This window comes from Calidris pugnax, unplaced genomic scaffold, assembly GCF_001431845.1.
Source record: "Calidris pugnax isolate Ruff unplaced genomic scaffold, ASM143184v1 scaffold298, whole genome shotgun sequence".
NCBI classification, from domain to species: Eukaryota; Metazoa; Chordata; class Aves; order Charadriiformes; family Scolopacidae; genus Calidris; species Calidris pugnax.
In genome coordinates, this window is record NW_015091152.1 from 499,378 (window position 1) to 514,124 (window position 14,747).

At 42.6% G+C, this 14,747-nt stretch overlaps 1 protein-coding gene across 1 annotated transcript in view; it reads right to left on the bottom strand.

Annotated features, from left to right (window-relative positions):
• The window catches only part of LRP6 (LDL receptor related protein 6), a gene marked incomplete at its 3' end in the record, with an annotated part of 128,049 nt that overhangs the window by 14,940 nt on the left and 98,362 nt on the right, over positions 1-14,747 (bottom strand). Inside the window, exons 11-15 of the mRNA XM_014959249.1 lie at positions 13,982-14,166; positions 11,814-12,140; positions 8,095-8,297; positions 6,013-6,224; positions 5,604-5,794 (exon numbers count right to left, since the gene is read on the bottom strand). Coding sequence (XP_014814735.1) covers positions 5,604-5,794; positions 6,013-6,224; positions 8,095-8,297; positions 11,814-12,140; positions 13,982-14,166 — 1,118 coding nt within the window. The remainder of the gene's footprint in view (positions 1-5,603; positions 5,795-6,012; positions 6,225-8,094; positions 8,298-11,813; positions 12,141-13,981; positions 14,167-14,747) is intronic.

The following is a 14,747-nucleotide window of genomic DNA, read 5'->3' on the forward strand; positions in this document are numbered from 1 at the left end:
AGATGGTGAGGGGTCTGGAGCACAAGTCTTATGAGGAGAGGCTGAGGGAGCTGGGGTTATTCAGCCTGGAGAAGAGGAGGCTGAGGGGAGACCTTATTGCTCTCTACAACTCCCTGAAAGGAGGGTGTAGAGAGGTGGGGGTCGGTCTCTTTTCTCAAGTCACAGGCGACAGGACAAGAGGAAATGGCCTCAAGTTGCCCCAGGGGAGGTTCAGGCTGGATATTAGGAAAAATTTTTTCACTGAAAGGGTTCTCAGCCATTGGGATGGGCTGCCCAGGGAGGTGGTTGAGGCCCCATCCCTGGAGGTGTTCAAAAGACGGGTTGATGTGGTGCTGGGAGATATGGTTTAGTGATGGTGATGCTCCTTGTTTGTTGTGTGGGGGTCTATTTTTGTCAAAGTTTGGTTGATGGTTGGACAAGATGATCTTTAAGGCCCCTTCCAACCTAGAAGATTCTGTGATTCTGTGATTTTGCAGACAAGTGATACTTTTTTTTTCTACTGTCATCAAGAGGACAGTTTTTGTGCTTCAAATATATTTAGTGTATTTAAGAAGCATCTGGAGCTGGGGATCGGCTCTCAGGAGCCTATCCAGCCTTTTATCAATATGATGGGAATTGGTAATTCTTTCCATTCTTCTACCCCTTTTTGGAGAGATTAACTGCTTTGTCTTGGCACACAACAGAGAATAAGGAGATGGATTATGAGCTTGAGGTAACTCATACAAGATAAAATCCAAGTGAAGACAAAGTAGTTAGTACTTTTCACACGAATTACGAGATTAAAGTAAACACTTGACTTCTGACTTCCCCATATTCTTTTGTTTCAACTGCATTGTTTTCACTAAGGTTTCGTGCTAAATTGGGAACACTCCTTCCTCCCAAGCAAAGACTTATTTTCCTCAGTTCCTTTAGCAATCATTGGTAGCAGCCAAGAGGCTTTAGCCTTACACATCTGAAGAGTATTTGTTGATTTTTATGCTAGATTACCTGGCAGTAAATATAGTCAAGAGCAACTGCCACACTCCATGGTTAACACGCCACGTAAACAGAAGACAGTCTGCAGCTGTTTCAAAGGTATCATTAAAGACTGTCCAAAGACAGTGAAGACTTTGTAACTCAGGCAGAAGGAAAACATGCTATTCAAAAACCCGAGAGCTCACGAGTGAGGTTTAATCCATGCTTTGTTTATTTTACATGACCTGGTCATAGCACTTCAGTATTCAGGGAGGTTTATCAGATTCTGAGCACAAAACTACTCACAAACGTTAAGGAATGTGCTTCAATTTTGAAATGCTGAAAATATATCACAGAGCCTAAAATTAGGCCACAGCAAGGAATGTGCTTCAATTTTGAAATTATATCACAGAGCCTAAAATTAGGCCACAGCTTGAAAATTTACATATAAATCCTGGTATTTCAGATATCTGGGCTCACCGCTATGCTTATTTGTCACTTTCACTACAGCAGACGATAGCTTGCAAATGTTCATCCACAAAACAATATCCAAGAAGGTTTTTTTTTTATATTTTGTCCTGTAAAAATACACTAGCACAACTGAATACCACAGAAATATTTTGTCCTGTGAAAATACACTAGCACAACTGAATACCACAGAAAAATGTCTCTACCCGTGCCCACACAAAATAGTGTTATGGGACAAAGGATACATATGTTTTATTATTCTATAATTTGAGCAAGTTCTATCCCTCTGCTTTGTTTAGTAGCAAGAATGCTTTTCGGCTTGCTGAGAACTGAAGGAACAGTATGTCAGTGATGACAACTTACAAAAAAATTCAGCTCTGAAAAGTGTATTTATCCCCTTTTTACTAACTGCATATGAAAAATGTCTCTACCCGTGCCCACACAAAATAGTGTTATGGGACAAAGGATACATATGTTTTATTATTCTATAATTTGAGCAAGTTCTATCCCTCTGCTTTGTTTAGTAGCAAGAATGCTTTTCGGCTTGCTGAGAACTGAAGGAACAGTATGTCAGTGATGACAACTTACACAAAAATTCAGCTCTGAAAAGTGTATTTATCCCCTTTTTACTAACTGCATATAGAGTTCAGAAGTTAAGTAACCTTCCAAACATTTAGCAAGTGGTAACACCTAAAGCCGAACACGGAAATTCAAATATTAATCCTCAGCTAGACTGGGCTCTCGCCCACAACTTTGGAAGGGCACCAGCAATGATCTGATTAAGAAAAGACGTTGATGGATTCTGAAGGAGGCTTCACCCAGACTGATGGAGGAATTAATGGACTGAGTGATGCAAGTCAAACTAAATCACTGCAGCCGTCTATTAACCCCCACGAACGGGACTCATTGTACAGGGGAAAGGTAAGAAACAGCAACTTGCATCTCGAGGAAAAAAGCTTAAGCTGGGAACAGGGGAAAACACAAAGATGACTGGGTGAAATATAGTTAAAACTAAGACCTTGACCTACCCAAATGGAGCCTGTACATGCCCTGCTCTGCCATGCCCATGTCAATCAGCACGGCGTTCTGCACTAGGCTCCTAAAGCTCTGAAGCTTAACATTTTCACTCCCTTGATGCCTTGATCTTTCTTTTTAATATTTGTGACCAAGTGTAACTGACTATTTCTGACTAAACAGAGACACTGAAATCCCTCCTTCCATAAACCAACAATAAAATCCAAAGCTGGTGCTGGTCCCCTTTATGGGAATGTCAGATGAAGGGGACATGTGATTAAGAGGAGCTTTGTCTCCTGGCATCACCATTCACTTTCCAGCAATACCTTTTACAAAAAGACTTAAAAACAAACAAATAAACACAAAAAATCCTGACACACCCGTAGCTCATTCTATTCCCAAAGAAAAATGACTTAATTCCAGAATCATTAGACGTTTCCAAATCACACTAATTATTCTGGAATAGAAGAACTAATTTCCAAATAGTTTCCATGGTAGGGAGCTAATTCCAGTCATCTTTTCATAAACAACCCCTTAATCATGTGAAGAATCTGGTTAGCTTCAATAGGATCTCCCATTTGGGCAGCATAACCGAGTCCTAACTGCATGCCTGAAGGACAGGGAGGAAGAGGAGGGCTGCATCACATGAAAGGCATTCTAGCTCTCCTGCTTCTTTATGGGTACTGGCATCTACAGAGTCGACAGAGCAAGAGACTCTGCATGTTTTAAGAAGTTAACATGCAGAAAAATGACTCTGCTGGTCAAAAGAGCCTATTAATCAGCATTCCTAAGCACAGGAATGCATCTCAGCAGTTAGCAATTTATCGTGGTGATTATAGCAATCTATTTGTCATGCAAATGCCAAAAAGCAAGAGAGGTTTTGGAATTATTTTTCTTCGTGTTCTTCGAAAATATGGCAAGCTTTTACTACACAACAGTGATGATCAACGGCCACATCTTTTTAAAAAAATGCAGAATCATTAAAACCAGACTAGATTAGAATTTAGACCCATCTCCTCCTCTGGCAGATAACAGACATAAAGAGAGAAACAAAGCACATGATATTCTGCTGCTGCCCATTACTTTCTGCATGTAGACCCTGGATCTGGGAGAGCCTAGAACATAATGGGATACATCTTAACACTTTTTTAAAAAAAACAAAACAATTCACTAACTCAACTTCTGCCCTGTGTTTTAAAAGAGTAAATAGTCAGGATACCACAGTTCATCAGTGAAAGGCTGAAAATCATACTGGTGGCAGTGGGATTACATGCTGCTGTTCTGAATGAAGGTATCATGTCACCAGTGAAGGGCATTACTACAGACCCCCATATTCTTGTTAAATTTTCAAACTCCCTCACAGATTGCAAAGCGTGTCCTCATTTCCTTATATGTGTAACTTATGCTTCTGATAGTGGAGTAACACTCAGCTGAAGTACAAGGATATTCCAACCGGGGATGGGCTTACGGCAGAGGACGGAGAAATTCTGCCCTCGCCCTCCACTCGCAGCAGAGCGAGGGGGCTAAAAAAAACAAAACAATTCACTAACTCAACTTCTGCCCTGTGTTTTAAAAGAGTAAATAGTCAGGATACCACAGTTCATCAGTGAAAGGCTGAAAATCATACTGGTGGCAGTGGGATTACATGCTGCTGTTCTGAATGAAGGTATCATGTCACCAGTGAAGGGCATTACTACAGACCCCCATATTCTTGTTAAATTTTCAAACTCCCTCACAGATTGCAAAGCGTGTCCTCATTTCCTTATATGTGTAACTTATGCTTCTGATAGTGGAGTAACACTCAGCTGAAGTACAAGGATATTCCAACTGGGGATGGGCTTACGGCAGAGGATGGAGAAATTCTGCCCTCGCCCTCCACTCGCAGCAGAGCGAGGGGGCACATCTCCCACCTCCTGACAGAGATGGGTACCCGTGTGCTCAGAACAGCCTGGCACAACCATCAGCAACATCCAGCCCAGCTTAGGATCATAGAATCCTTGGGATCATCAAGTCCAACCATCTACCCTACTCTACAAAGTCCTCCCCTACACCATGTCCCTCAGCACTGCATCTAAACGTCCCTTAAACACAGCCAGGGATGGTGACTCCACCCCCTCCCTGGGCAGCCTGTTCCAATGCCCGACCACTCTTTCTCTGAAGAATTGTTCCCTAATGTTCAATCTAAACCTCCCCTGTTGGAGCTTGAAGCCGTTCCCTCTTGTTCTGTCGTTAATTACCTGTGAGAAGAGACCAGCACCAACCTCTCTACAGTGTCCTTTCAAGTAGTTGTAGAGAGTGATGAGGTCTCCCTCACAACAAATTACTACCAAAGCTGCATGAGACAGCTGAGCTGATCCAGCAGCTTGATGGATCTGCCTAGTAAATAAGAAACATCTTGGTCTCTCTCACTCAATCTGATCGCGTGATTTTGCCTCCTCTTTTGCTCCAGGATTCTGGCTGCTTGCTGGACCTTTACTGAACCAATTTAGCTTTCCAAACCAACAGGACACTCTTCTCTATTTCTCTTTCTGCATATTCTTGTTAGGTTATTGTTTTGCTTATGTGCCTAAGTGAGCTGAATCAACTCACAGCGGAGGTCAGACAAGCAGCATAATCAACCTTAGGGAGCAGGCAAAGAGAACCCCACAGCTGGAAGATGGAGGTTTTTGCCTTTTGAGAACAGAGAGATGTTAGATCTGCTCTATCCTTCTCAAATCATTTCACCTTAAATGACAGGTACATAAGTGACCTGCAGACCTGCTGCTTCAACTCTGCAGCAAAGACTTTTCCACTAACGGGAAACTTTCCTCCGGTTGACAGTTTACTGCACCAAAACCAATGCCTTTAAAAACAACCCCCTCCCTCCCCTTGCCAAAACTGCTGCAATTTATTTGTGAAGTGACTTTGGGAAACCACACGAAGGTCTTGCAGTGAGAAACTGAAGTAAATAGCATGTGTAGCAATTAATAATGCAAATCCCAGATAGAGGCATGAGACTGTAAAGGCACGCTGCATGAATCACCCACATTCCCTGGCTGGGAATTCGGGGAGCGATTAGAATCACAGTACAGACTGTTTATAGTAGGAAGGAAAAGAAGACACCTTTCTCTGCATTCCCCCACACCCACACCCCACAAATGAATCACTGAATTAAAGTGCTACTCTACCTGAAAGGTCACTGCTTTCAATTCTCCGCAGGTCTGAATCAGCCCAGAACAACTTGCCTAGCTGGCTGTCAATAGCTAAGGCTATGGGCTTGCTCAAACCACTGAAAAAGAGGACCTCTCGTTCAGTTCCATCCAATGCTGCTCTCTCAATTTTAGGAGACCTTTCCTGTAGGTTGGTGAAATACATGTATCTGGAATAGGAATGATTAGAGAAAGAAAAAACAAAACAAAACAAACAAAACAGTTTATTTGATCTTTCCACATTTTTGCTACATGACCAAGACATCCTAACAAACGTCAAAGATGTTTTGACTCTGACAAACAGAAACCAGCCAGCAGCAAGAAAACAAGTTGGATTCTCAAGACCTTCAAGCCCGAGTTTCCCCACATCACTCTTTCAGCTACATACCCCTTCTCTGGATTCACCACAATGGCCCTGGGCCTATCTTGATCTCCTTTGAGCACCACTCCCATGGGCCTCCCATCCAGGCGCGTCACGTTGATGACATTAGTAGCTTCGCAGGTCCAGTAGATATAGCGGCTGTAGATGTCAATGCTCAGGTCGTAAGGCTGCATGTCCAGGTTCTGGTTGGGAACTGGACTTGTCACAACCGTGAGGCTCTACAAAGGAGAGAAAAACAACCCACAGAAGAGCATTTAATCTGATCCAACGTCAGCAATTTTATCTGCTCTGGATGCACCGCATCAAACTACTACTCAGCAAAAGGAGACAGCCAAAATACTATCACGCAGGAAGGAGACACCTTGGTCCAGTTGCCCCACCAACTTCTTTCATCTGATATAGACACATAGTCCTCATGGTTTGTTGTAACGGCACTCATGAAGGTTGGCTGCAGCTCGTAAGACTTAGAAAGTTCGACCAATAAATCAAAAACGTCTCTATGTTCAAAAAATCAGGGTCAGCTTCCACATTTCCTCTGCTTTCTTGACAACTCTAAGTTCAGTTTGCATCGTCCCAAACCCAGCACGTTTAGCACTCTACAACAGAAACACATCACCACTAATTCCCAAAGCAAAAACACAGGCAAAGTGAGGGCAGACAGCTCTTGAAAGTCTTGCCTCATTCTTCTCCACCATCGCTGCCATCACACCTGGGGGATATAACATTAGGATGAATAATAAACGAGAAGGTAACTCTGCCAACAGACAGTAAGGATATCAGCTACAGTGACTTCAGAGCATTTCCAGCAAACACTCTTCTGCTTCAAAGTTCTTGCCTTTTACTGGTCCAGACCTCTGGAGTTCATGTGATTTTTTTTTATTTTATTTTATCAAATTTTATTTTTTTTTTAACAAAGAAACTGCACAGTCCCCGTATAGCGAAAGGTGAACCTGACTGACATCTTTCACCAACTTTTCAAAAAATTTGAAGTGGACTGACAACTCACAAAGCATAGCCTTACATGATCTTTTTGGAAAACTTCATGCTTTTGAGGTGAGCAGCCTCCACCCTCTCACCCCCAAATTAAACTTCACCAGAAAATTTGCCTAATTTTCTTATTTGGCTTGTCACCTCCATGAAAGGGTGTGTCTACAAGTCTCGCATTTGTTTATTCTGCTGAAGCTGGCAAAAACCTGGTGCCTTTGACTAGTTTGGGGTGTTAAATTATTTAGATATTCCAAAATTAAAACCATTGCTAAACTGAGTTAAGGCTGAAGGGCATTTCAGCAGTATCCAACTGCTGAAACTACCACCACACCCACCACCAGAAACCACACTCTCTTACAAATTAAACTGTATGTAGCACCTCTGTGGTGTTCATCTCAGTCCTCTATTCCTCCCTCATTCAAAAAATCAGGAAGAAAAAAAAAAAACACTATTTTAAAATGTGAAAATGAATAAGCAGTCATTGCTCACAATTAACCTCACTAAATCTGTATCACCTTTTGCCTTCTATCTTCCACTACTTCTTCTATATTTCCCAGTCAAGTATGTTTTCCCAAGCCTGCTACATCTCTTACAGGTCACCTCTTTGGACCTCCTTGCTCAATGCCTCTGTAGTTGACAACAGCTCTCTTCCTATCCACCACCAGAACCTGGGCAGCTTCAGACACAGCCACGTCCTCACAAAGTCCCACCCTCTTCATTTCAGAATCAATGTCCCCGCACCCTGCTCATCTGCAGCTCTTCCTTCTGTCTCACACGCTTCCTTCCTCCCAAGAACCTTCCCTTCCACGTTTCACTTCTCTCAGACAGGGATTCCCAACAGGCCTCAAGCCAAAAGAGAATGTTGAGCAAATGATGCACTGTCAACAACAGTCTCTTTAAGCTGGCCTCAGCTTTCCACATTTTATTTCCCTCCCAGATTACTGGCTGAGGACTCCAGAAACTCCAGATGCCACTTGTTTTGCCAAGTGACAGCTAGTAAATCTACAGGAAGTCCCTGTATCTAAATCATTCGTGTACAATCAGTCATTGTTGGGTGTAGGCCTCCCTCATCTTTGAGCAATTCCAGCCCCCTCAGGATACCTGGCTGCCATCTTCCTGTGCTTTGCGGATGATGTTCTGCCGGGAATCGATCCAGTACAGTTGCTTATCCAGAGGGTCGTAATCGATGGCTCGAACGTTCCGGAGACTATGGATGGGGAGTATGATATCTGGACTCTGCTGCTCATCTATCACCATGCGATTAATTGCATTCTTCTGACTGAACAACAGAAAGGTTGTAGGAGCTTGACGGGTTACAAAAAAAAACAAAAAAAAAAAAAAAAAAAAAGGGTTAGACATAGCAATAAGGTTGAATTAATAACGTTCAACAACAACAACTACTATATAAAACCAGAGAGCACATATTATTTCATTCCCCTTCTCCCTCTGCTTTCACAAAAAAAAAAATAATTAGAAAAATCAAAACCATAAAACCCCCACTGTCTGATCAAAAGCTTTTCAATTGACCTCTTTTTACTATAAATGTCTGAACGTGGATGTGACAGGCAAAGATAATTTTGTAAGTCGCAGGATGAATGAATTATGAAGGATTCTGTCAAAATCACCCCAAAGAAGAACGGTCAACCACGCCGCTCAAGGAGCTGTCAATATTCTTTCTACAGGGGTCTCAGGGAAATGCAGCTCCACTATTTTCAAGTTGAAGCTTCTGCTAGGTACACTTCTACTTGCAGAGGAAGCTGAGCAAAAGCCAGCACTGATTCCTTATTTAGAGGTCCCAGGGAACAGAGGTTGTCATTAGAGTGGTCCAGTCCTGCTCCCACAAACCATCTTTCTGCCTGCACCAGAAAGGAACAGCAACTAATTCTCAGGAAAAATCTCTTGGGTGTGTGCAACGCTGTTTTTTTTATAGAAAAATCTATTCAGTCTTCTCAAATATATATCTATCTATCTTATTTCTAGGTGCTCATCTGTGAAAAAAAAAAATCTGCAAGCAGAAAAAAAATATCTGATGCTTTCCTCCAGCTTTTCAGTCCCCAGCAAAAATTTTCTGGACAAATGATTTTTTTTCTTCTTATAAATACCATCAAACGTCAGAAAACAAGACTTCCCCACCCCATCTAGCTGTAGTTTACCAGCTGTATCTTTACAGTTAAGTGCACAAGGCATTTAATACGTCGTTAAAAAGAAATTATCCCTGTATTACATAACTGGGTCAGAAATCAGAGGAGGCAGCTAAAGCATTTTCCCTTTTCACAGGGTTCTTTCCAATAACGGTCTACCTGGAGCCACTGCTGTGCAGGAACAGCACAAGAGCCAGCAGCCAGAAATGCCAAACACCCAAACTAAAAAAAAAAAAAAAAAAAAAGGGGGGGGGGGGGGTTCAGATACGCTATATACCGCAGATCTGGAGAATAGTTTATTTTAGAGAGGTTCCCAGTTCTTATAAAGAAATATCTTGCAACCCATATTAATGATGTCTAATAGGAAGCTTAATTGATAATTTCAGCAATGTTTTGTCGATTCTAAGTTACAGGGAGGGAGTTTCCTTGGTAACTAACATTCAATCCTAACATCCTGTAACAATCAGGCCCTAATTGCAAGGTATTTTTGCTTTCTGGAAAACCTGTATTTCCCCTCCAAGCGTTTCTCCAATAATTTAAGCTGCCTTCTACTTAGCTCTAAACTGGAGAAGAAAGCACACAAAAAAGCAAAGCTAAGTTTATATGAATGTGTACGGCAAAATAATAGATTCAGAAAACATCAGAATTCTTACCAAGCAGTTAAGAAAGCAATGGAAAGGGACAAAAACTTAAGATAAAACAGTGCAGGTAAACATACTATCATAAGCACCTAAAATACTTTCCACTTTTCCCCAAAGACACCCTCTCACTGTCTAAGATTGCCCAGCTTCCAACTTTGAATTGATGGCTCGTTATAAAAAGCAACAGCAGAATTTCCCCCCCCCTTGAGTCCCCACATCTCTGAAACAGCACAAATTTCAGAAATCCCTTCCCAGTTTTCATCATTCTCCCTCCCAACAGTCACATATTTCAACTAGATTTTTGGCAGGCAAACGGAGTGCAACGAGCACGTCCCCTGTGTAACGCTGCCTGCAAGCTTCATGACATGTGGTGGGTTTGATGAGATACCAAATCTCATCAGAGCTCTGTGCCCTTCCCGTAATTAAAAGAATCTATGCACGCACGAGCAGTGTGATCCAGAAGGGAGGAACCGGCCTCTAGACAGGGTTTGGACTAATAATAATGTTCAGGAGTACATAAGCAAGTCAAACAGGCAAGAGAAAGTTAAAACGATTCATGCTCCAATTATAGTGGCCAAGAGAAAAATTAAATTATACGCAGAGAAGCCTAAGTCTCCAATTACCTACAAATGAGAAGTTGGAAAGTTCCCAGGTCTGAACATGGCAGAAGCCAAACTCCTAATGCCTCATGAACGGCCCTAAACTGTACTGTGGGGAAAAGTTCTATTTGCTCACCAGATATTTCCTGTATTTTTCTCCTTCCTGTGTTACCAAGAGCACTTTCGCAAGAAAACACGACCTTTGATCATTTTGCTACCTATTCTCTGCTGGACATCGTGTTCCTCCAACTACAAAATCATATTCATCACCAGAGAGGTGCCAGCCACGCTTCTGACTCGCAGAAAGGTCCCAGAGAGTTAGAATACAAAAACCCAGTTGTCGTGCAAGCACCCCTTGGAACAAAAAAAAGGAAAGGAGTACAGGACACATGGCAGAGTGGGAAAAAAACCCACCAGAGTTTGCTGAAGAGCATGATTTTCAAAAGATGCCATGAGGTGGCATTCATGGAACGAGCTGCCTTGCTTTTGGCTTTAAAACAACAGTTGGATCTCTCCACTCATGCATAATGCGGACAAGATACAATCTGTCTCTCAGTACCATGAATCTCTTCACCCACTGACTAATCTGAATGACACCAGTGGAAATCAGCCAGCCAGCGTGGCTGCCAAAATTATGAGAGCCTCACTGGCAGCCAGTTACTGAGAGATGGATAAATTATTTGGTTAGAAACTAATTACAAGCAGCCCGAGGGGCTGTGCGGTTCATATTCTGCACAACAATAAAGAGAAATGGGGCTTGGCTGCACTGAGATCAGAAATCTGAAGTGCTGGGTTGACCGTGGAGCCAAGTGTCTCCTCATTGAGGAAGAAACACTTTTGGGGGGTGTGAGAGTGTCCCACCTCAGCATCTCACCTGTCAGCAGACAGAACTACTGCAGAATTAAATCCAGACCCACCTACAGGCTCCACAAAGTCCAGAACATAGACCAAACTGTCACATATCCCTTATGTCAGGCAAGATTAGAAAAAAATAAGCAAGTAAGCACTTGGGAAGGGTTTGACAGACAGATACAAAACCAAAAGCATTTGGAGCCTTCCTTCTTAGATGGATTTATCTGAGTCACTAAAAAGATTCACTAGAGCCACTCTTCTTATTTTACTGTAATACTGGTCTGAGGCAAGATTGTTTTTTAAATTTTTTTTTTCTTTCAATACCCTATCTTTTCTAAAAAGTCAGCAGGATTTTAGTTATTAGAAAATTGTATTTAAATATGCCCTGCTTCCTACGGAGGAAGGGAAGCTGAGGAACCAAAATTTTTTTCAAACACACATTCGGTATTAAAAATGGCAATGAGCTTTAACTTGGCCTATCACCATCTCGTGTAAAAATAAAATCCCTCTTTCCTCCAAGCACAAAGCTTGCATCTGTTATTCAACACGTCTGCTTTCCTGTTTTCCCCTCCCCCAGTGCAGCTTACCACTGCAAGTCCTGTTGTCAGAGTTCAAGGAGTAGTGAGCCGGGCAGCCACAGACAAAGCCCCCAACGGGGACTGCCAAGCAGAGGTGGGAGCAGTGGCCGTTGCTGGAGGCACACTCGTTCCAGCCCGCCTGCCTGGAGGAATGGAAGACCAAGATGTCCATAACGTAATCCAAATGCCCTTGGATGATAGTTCGGTTCTGGCCACTGGTCTTGTTGGCTCGTTCGATGCTACGCCGACTCCAGTCTGTCCAGTAAATGTAATCCTGATACTGAGTCAAGCCAAACGGGTGAGGCAAGTCATCGGCTATAATCTCACGGTCGAGGCCTGTTTCAAAAAAAGGAAGGGAGGAAAAAAAAAGCAGGATTTTATGAGGACAACACGATACGCTGTTGGACGTGTCCCCTTCACAGAAAGGTTAACACGTAACGACATTCAAGTTGCTATTTCATTATTACAGAAGTAAATTATAAAGTATGGACAATATTCAAAAGAATATTATATATTCTATGTATATTCAAAAGAATATACATACAATAAAGTATAACGTACAATATTCAAAAGACCATCCTGAAGTCTCAGAGCCTCTCACAGAAATGGGCTAATCCTGCTTGTGGTTCCCAGAAAAGAATTTATTTTACTAAAGAAAAAAGTCACAGTTTGGGAAATGATCAGGCTTCTCAGAAAAAGCCCGTCCTTTCCCTCCTCCTCAAAACAAGGAGGTTCCCTCTGAAGAAGAGGCAGGATCCTGACACTGTGTTCCCAGTTCAGCATCCCTCGCACCACACTTGGGTCTCTGCCCGCTGCTTGCAGAGAGAGAATTGTTATGAGCTTAATGAAATTCTAGGTTGTATTATGAGAAAAATGAAATGCACAAGGTTAAACTAACCTGTCTCCGGAATGCCACAGCAGGAATGAGCAGTCAGAAACTCAAGGCAGGAAGCAGTTAATTGTGTATAGTGTGCAAATGTTAGGAGACCTTAAGGAGCAGGGCGGGGGGAGGGAACGATTTCAAGCCCATTATTTCAACCACTTCATTACCACGGGACGTCCTGCTGTCTGCTCACAGACAATGACTGGGAGGTTGTGCAGCAAGGAGTCCTTCCCTCTTTGCACAGAGAGGATGAGGATGCACAGCCCTGCGCTCTGCTGCCGCTAGCCACGGGGAAGGTGAAACTCTAATGCTGTGTCCAGTTCCACAGGACACAGGGGAACGCTGAGCTGGCCTCAAGAGCACACCAAAATATGTAAGAAGCTGAAGAAAAGGCTTTTCTAATACATATAATGTCAATAATGCATTTTCCTGTTTTGATCTTTTTCTAGCTTTGTTCCACTACTGCAAACATACAGTTTAAAGTCTATCTCCTTAGCCTTAAACTCCGTTAAAATAACTCCTTTAGCCTTCAATATTGGCTAGTGATAATGCCAATTTGAATAATTTGGCACACAACAGGGCAGTCCACTCTTGCAGGTGCTGAGGGGTTAAAAAAACAAAAGGTGCTGTGCAAAACCGAGAGGGTTTGGGTCTTCAGTACACTACCCCAGGCAGTGAAAGGATAAAATAGTCCACCTCTATTTAGGTGTAATGACCAGTTTATAAAACAATCACACAGCCCCCAGCGTGAGAGAGAGCTCCCCTGGTGACCAGTACTAGCCAGGAAAAGCTCCTTAGCGTGCAGAATACTGGGGGAAAAAAGTGCCTGAGCTCTGAGGATACTAACAAAGATTAAAAACCAGACTGTATTAAATTACATTGTGAAAAATGTCCAATACGCCGTTGTTATCTTGGCTTTCTCCCTCTACCTTTCCACAGATGATTAAGTGTTTGTTATGTATTTGCCAGTGCTCTTCAGAGCAGCAAAACAAGACTCTCCAGAACGCTGAAAGCTGACAGCTTTGTCCTACATATAACTGCAACGTGTACGGCTGGGATAATTTTAACTTTGTGAGCAACTGTATCACCTGCAAGAAAAAATTGAGGCCTCACTAAACGCTGCGTTGCATAAACACCAACGATAGAAGCAAACGTTAGAGGCGTGCGAGTTTGGGAAAAATCTATTTTTGTCTTAAGACGTGTATCTTTGCATTATTTACGTGCTAATTTGCCGCAGGGAACGGTGTGGAAAAGCAGCAGCATCCCCACCCCCCTGCCCCTGTGCAGGGCTCACCCAGCATGTTGGAGGATTCGATCAGGTTGGTATCGAGGTCAGTCCAGTAGAGTCGTCTTTTAGCGTAATCAATAGTCAGGCCGTTAGCCCGGCCCACGTTGGGTACCAGGGTAGTCCTCTCCGTGCCATCCATGGCAGCTCTATCAATCTTTGGCTTACCACCCCATTCGGTCCAGTACATAAACCTGGTGGAAGGGGCAAAAGAAAGAAAAAAAAAAAAAAAAGTCATCGCATTTAATCCAAAAGAGAGCTCAAGGGGAGAAACAAAGCAACCCCAAAATGCTTAGAAGGAACAAATGAAAAATTAGAGCTGTAAATTCAAGCATTTATTAAACCCCATTACACTAAATGGGTTTTTTTTTCAAAATACAAGCAAGGAAGTGAGTCAAGTTTCCTCAAAATGCTTCCAACTTTATTTTTTTTTTCCACTTGGAGCTGGATTTTCACCAGCAAGTTCCATATGAAAGCACTGCAACCTTTACTAATCCATGCACGCCAGCTAAGAGGCAAGAGGTTGGCACCTGGGCAGATTCATTTACACCTGGCTATTTAGCAGGTATTTTCGATGGCACTCAGCTCCTGTCTCTGTTCCCATGTCCATCAAATGAAGGAATACAAAAAGGCTGGTATGCAGGGTACTTTTGTTGATAGGCACCCCCCTCATCTCCACACAACTAAATTAATCAGCTACTTAAAGCGTGATACGTTTCAGCCAAGGGTAGAATAACACAAAACTGTAGGGCATTTCCACTGGGGCAGAAGTACA